The 6,325-nt window shown below is 36.0% G+C and overlaps 1 protein-coding gene across 1 annotated transcript; it reads left to right on the top strand.

The window, feature by feature from the left end:
• The first annotated feature begins 1,454 nt into the window (after positions 1 to 1,454).
• LOC148270782 (RNA polymerase II-associated protein 1) lies at positions 1,455 to 5,425 on the top strand. Its single transcript, XM_088242197.1, has one exon. The coding sequence runs from the start codon at positions 1,689 to 1,691 to the stop codon at positions 5,319 to 5,321; it is 3,633 nt and encodes a 1,210-aa protein (XP_088098323.1). The 5' UTR covers positions 1,455 to 1,688; the 3' UTR covers positions 5,322 to 5,425.
• The last annotated feature ends 900 nt before the right edge of the window (positions 5,426 to 6,325 follow it).

The following is a 6,325-nucleotide window of genomic DNA, read 5'->3' as shown; positions in this document are numbered from 1 at the left end:
CGACTACTTACTGAACGTTGAAATATTATCATCTGTGTCTAGTATACGAGATTTGAGTGTTATACTTGACACTCAATTTTCATTTACAATTCATATTGAACATGGTATCAATAAATCCTTTAAACTCCTTGGATTTATTGACAGAAGCACAACTGACTTCAAAAATATCAATACCCTTAAAAACTTTCTTCTGTTCCCTAGTTCGCCCGCACCTAGAGTATTCCTCTGTTATCTGGTCTCCATATTATGATGTTCTCATCAAAAACATTGAATCAGTTCAACATCGATTTTTAAGAAAGATAAGCTGGAGGTTGGGCTTATCCAGAGATCAATATTCTTATAATGTGTTAGAAACTAGCTGAAATATATCTTATCTTCAAGACCGTCGATATAAATCCGATCTTCTAGTCCTACTTAAAATTCTCAACTCACTTTTTGATGCACCTGAACTACTGAGCTCAATAAAATTAAATACCCCAACTAGAAACCTCAGACAAAACTTACTTTTTCATGCCGATAACCATAGAACAAACTATGGTTTTCATTCCCCTATGCCCAAAATTCTTAGGTCTGCCAACAAACATACCAGTCTTGACTTCTTTGATAACAAGTTGTCTTCTTTCATAAGATCACTGAATCAAATTCAATTATAAACACTTTCCACCCGCTTCCACTCCCACCAAGTCTACCATATACCATTGTATCTTTCTACTTTCTTTTATAATAATTTGCTATGGAAGTATACATTTTATGTCCTCAAAAATGCCTATTGAGCATATATATAAATATCAGTATATTAAGATATAATAAATATTTGACACTAAAATTATGATTCTGCAATTTAAATATGATTTTTTAACATTATTTGAATGACTTCAGTATCTTAAATGATGCTGATTTGTTCCTTTTCCAAAGAGTGTTATCCACTGACATGTTCCCTAAAAGAAGGAACAATTTATGAGTTACAAAAAATGTTTTTATTTACCTTGTTTTAAATGGATGCATATTATACTCCTCTGCAATTCGGATCCATCCTTTTTCTTTTCTTTTAATAGAAACAGAATCATTTAGCTTCAGTAAGACGATTTTGTATTTCATTATTAGATCCAACAACAGAATCTTCTCTGCAGTACTGAAATACTTTCTAGATTTATGTTTTCTTTCAGTCATCTTTATAGTTGAAACCAACTGATAAGAAAAATAAAAGATAAATATTAAACATTTAAAAAAATTATTATCGATGAAACTTATTTCGAAAATAATGCCATTTGTTCATTTATTCTTCTTTGTTTTTTTAGAACCTTTTCACCTCCCAAAATTTGCTCATTTGAAACTGACAGCTGACAGCTAATGCCAATATTGCCAATGCCAATATATCGTTAATATTTTTATGATATGGATGCATCACTTTAATTTATAAATAGGTTGATTATTTGTCTATGACAATCAATTACATAGATAAAAGAAAAACGGGCGAGCGGCATTGTCTGTCAGTTCGCCAGTTGTCAAAAACAAAGTTTGCCTGCGACTGAAACTCAAATTCAAACTCTTGCATTAATATAAAATTATTCATTACTGCGGTTATTTATTTTTGACGTATATTGAGTGAAATTTCAAAATGTTTATATAAAACTTTCGGTCACGTCAAAAAACGGAACATAACCTAATTATAAAATAATAAGTTCAAGATGTTAGCAAGACCAAAACCGGGTGAAAGCGAAGAGGATATACTTGCGATGCAAGATGCTTACCTCGCCGAGAAGGAAAAGAATAAAGAGTTTGAACCGTCAGCCAAAGTTGTGAATTTAAGGAAACATAAATCTGATGAACCAACTCAAAGCTCCCCTAAGCAATCCAAGTATGCCGCCAGCAAAGGGGTCAGATCTAATGCCAAAGTCACCTTCAGCGATAGTCCGACAGTTCTAGGCGATGTTGTAGAGAAAGATTGTAAAATTGAGAAAGATATTGAAGATGATAAGGTTTATTTTCCCAAAATTATTCCTTCTGTGTTAGGAGAAATTGTGGAAAAAAATCTTGATTCCCAGGAACCACAACTTCAAGAAAAGGGCGTCACAATGGCGGGAGGATTTCCGGTCGTCAAAAAATGGGATAAATCCATTACTACCGGATCTAAAAGCATTTTTGCACAACAGAATAACAATAAAATGAAAATGGAGGTTGATGACATTCAAGCGGCAGATACCAGTTTGCGTAATGAAGAAAAAATGGATTCAACTGCGAATGTATTGGAACAAAGTGTTATTTTACAAGGACAAGATGCGAATTCTATCCACAATGATAATGTTTCTCTCCTCAGGGAGATGACGGAAAAGCAAATAATGGAAGAAAAAGAAAAACTCACCGCTGCACTCGATCCAGGACTTTTGGAATACATAAAATCATTGAGAAAGAAACAAAATAAAACGGTTGCACACTCCACGGTGCCAAAACCGGAAACAACTTCAAAACTAGAATCGAATAGTAATTTACTCGAAGACCTTGCCGAAAATGACATTATTACACATCCTAATTTAGAAAAATGGATTCATTTTGATACTCTCGAGCGGGATAAACTGCAGTGGATTAAAAACATGGAGGCCGTTGAATCACAGAAACATTTGGATAAACCGTACGAAGCTAGATTTGATTTCAAAGGATACCTTTTACCCTACACTATAGATTATACGGAAGAAACTAAAACACTATTCCATCACGGAAACGATCCTCACAGACCGGGATACTCCTTAAATGAATTATTCGAACTCACTCGGTCTACTGTGACCCAACAACGAGCGTTATCGCTCCACTCCATAGCCGGCATTCTCGAATATCACAGTCTCGGCATATACAAGGATGTAATCGACATCCCAGTCACGAAGATATTCTTTGTATTGCGTTTCGCATTAGATGAAAACATTTCCATTGTATTGGAGCCGACGCTTAAAGGCCTGCGGAATATGTTCTACAATCGTGTGGACGAGGCTTGCCTAGATTTCTTACTCGGATCTGAGAATGGACTTCTGCAACCGAGGCTCATTTCTAAGAAATTCGAAAACGAAGACACGGATTCCGATGTCTCTGAACTGAAAGACTTCCACCTCGTGGACTTGGATCTCGTCAGCGGCGCTATAAGAACCGATGTTTTGACACGGATACGATATATTTTGGCAACGGTAAAACCTACCAACGTCTGCGTCGAGTACTGCTTAGAAATACTGGCGAGAATAGCGAGAAGTACCCCGGAAAACGTCGACGCATTATTCGATGCCCCCGGTTTACTAGAGTGTATTTTCACTAATTACATCCCAAAATATATTTCTACGTCGCCAATATCTACGAGTAACATCGATAGTTGGAAACTAATTTTAAATTCTTTAAAATTAATTCGTATTTTAGCTACGCAATCCAAAAAGATAGCTGAATTATGCTATTCTAAGTATAATATTATCGAATGCCTCTTAAACTACGTAGGAAATACGATCGCCGAGAGTGTTCTTGTGTTGAAAATTCAAATTGAGTCTTTGTATCTCTGGTCATCTTTTTTGACTTACGGAATCGGGCTAAGCGAACTAGTGGGCATTAGAAACATTTTATTAAAAATTTTGGACAATCATATTAGAGGCACAGATATTACAGTATCTTTTCCTGTCATAATGCATTCTCACGCTGCTGCGTTGATAACTTTACTCACTAATGCGAGGGTAGCTGCTTCTCAAACATCTGCACCATTCGACTTTGATCTCATTAGCGATTTTCATAAACTTTTCATTCTAGGAGCGCAGAAATGGACATCTCAAGTTGGTTCGTTAGATCACTTTACGGCTGGCCACCTCAAATCTTTATCTGCGTTGTTTATTTACTTAAATCTCACCCTGCAATTAGATTATGATAAAATTTCTAATAATATTGAAACATTAAATAAATGCGTAAGAAAAATGATAAAATCTGATGGGTTTTCAAAGATCACATCTAAAATTATTGATTGTTCAAATCTTTTATCAGCAGTCGATTCACCTAAAGAGAAAAAAGAATCTAGTATTCCAGATTTGAATAGCTCAATTATTACCAGTTCACAGAACCTTCTTCCGGCATTTACTGCTCTATCTCCAATTTTTTTTATATCATCTCTCTCAAAATTCATTTTCACATCGAGAGACAAAGATTTATCACTCGATTTCGTACGTCACTCTAATATTTTTCAATATATTAAACGAATCAGCACTTCGAAACAGTTAAGTCTCTCTGACAACTGGTTCTCTAAAATAGAATTAGACATTTTATGTAACTGCATAATTTTTTCAGCAAAACTCAGTTTCCCCGATGTCGAGAAAGAAGTTCTTTATAACTTTGCATTTAAACTGACTTACATCCTTAGTCCAGAGTACAAAAATCAATTAGAACTTATATTGAAACATGTTGTATTCAATAAATCTTGGTTCACGACTGATCGTCTTCTGAACAACTTAAATATCACGGAGACGGATAATATTTTAAACCATCTCGACTCCATATTTGAATGTTATTCCAGTATATTACGCCTTAAATGTCCCGATGAGGTGTCCTGTTTGACAGTTTCAAATTGGGACCAGAAAATCTTACCGAGAGATTGGATGTTTCTACCGATACTTGGACTGTACACGAAAAGTCAAGATCCCGAAGATTCTAAGATACCAAAACCGCTTTTACAAACAAAGCACAATCTAGTAAAAAATATTGTCGTTTGTTCTTTAGAATGGATACTTGTTTCCGAGTTATATTTTCCTGAAATAACCAACGAAATAGGATTGACTGACAGATTCTGTCGGTTGTCTTGTGTGTTCCTTTGTGACAATTCGTTATTTTTAGATAAATCTGTCCAGCCCCTTCTGCAAAAATGCATGCGGATAATTTTTGATATTGAGAAGTCATCTTCTCAAAACAAACTCAATTTCGACACGAGTTTATTAGGTATTAATAATTTTCAAGATTTGTACACTCAGCTGGTTGATCAATTTCAAGCTGTTAGCTACGGTGATCCGACGTTTGCTTCTTGCGTATTGGTACCGCTGGCTCAAAAACATAACAACAAATGGAGGAAGTTGGTTTGGTCAGAGTATGCGGCTTGTTTAAGGGCTCTGGATTGCTCGGAAGAACTACTATGTTACAGAATTGAGGAGTATCTACAACCCGCAGAGTTAGATTTCTCACTATTGAAATCCTATCACAGAGCACTGATTAGTAATCTCGTAAGACCTGGTACTATCGCCTACAGAATAGCGCATAATCATGTTGAATTCGCTCAAAATAGACAGAGGGCTAGTAAAATGTCCTCTGGTACATAATAATTACACAGTAAAAAGTATTACTGATCTGTTCATATGTATGTCAAGTATTACAAACTGTTTTTTTTTTTTAAATATTGTAACAAAGAATTACATTATAAGAATATTCTTTTGTTATTTTTTATTGACCTGACGTTTTATTAATTTTATTGCAGTGGAATTCAGACATTAGAATCACGGATAATGTTATCAGTCAGTTATTGTTATTGTAATCGGTAAGTCTTAAAACAATTTCTCTCTTTCTTTTCCACATCTGCTTTTAAGTGGAGCATGTGGACATCACCAGTTGCTTCCAGGAGACCCTATCGCCAGCCAGCACTCTTGCCTCCTCCCACGTCAATCCAGTGTCCCTTAGTTCCGCCGAATAAAGTCGAAAGATCGTCATCGACGGCCTTCCAGGACGGTGTGAGCCCGCAGGTTTAAAGAAAAGGCGACTCGGGTTTAAGTTCTAAGGCATGCGCAGCACATGTCCAAGCCAGGTCCACCGCCCCATCCTCAAGATGCTTGTTATAGGAGGCTGCCGCGTCCGTTCTCGGACTTCAATGTTAGTAATAAATTTAAACCACCTTATACCTAATATTCTCCTCGAGCACTTACTCTCAAAACTCAGAAGTTTGGTGTGCTGAGTTTTGGTAAGGTGCCAAGATTCGCACCCATATACAAGAAAAACATACATTTTTAAGAATTTCCGCAAAAATATCCCACTCTCTAAAATTTTCTTAACATCAGAGACAAAGATAATAACAAAAAATTGAGAAGGAAATATAAAATTCTAGACATTTACAGGACTTATGACCTGTCATTAGATAGTTTAAGTGGCCACTTTACACACTAACATGTTTTACCTCTCTGTTGCAACCAATTTATGTCTAAATAACTTTCCTAAAAGGTGTCCCGCGAGCCCTGGGGTTCTAAGAGTCAGGGAATATTGTTGTAGAAAACAGGCATTAGACCAGTGTTTCCCAAGGTGGGGCGGGGCGTATGCCCCACTGGGGGAGCATAAC

The sequence above is a fragment of the Micrasema longulum genome, unplaced genomic scaffold (genome assembly GCF_059751315.1).
Source record: "Micrasema longulum isolate JH-2025_06_02 unplaced genomic scaffold, ASM5975131v1 h1tg003409l, whole genome shotgun sequence".
Lineage (NCBI taxonomy): Eukaryota > Metazoa > Arthropoda > Insecta > Trichoptera > Brachycentridae > Micrasema > Micrasema longulum.
The sequence above is the reverse complement of the archived record's forward strand: the minus strand, read 5'-3'. Positions and strand labels throughout refer to the sequence as shown.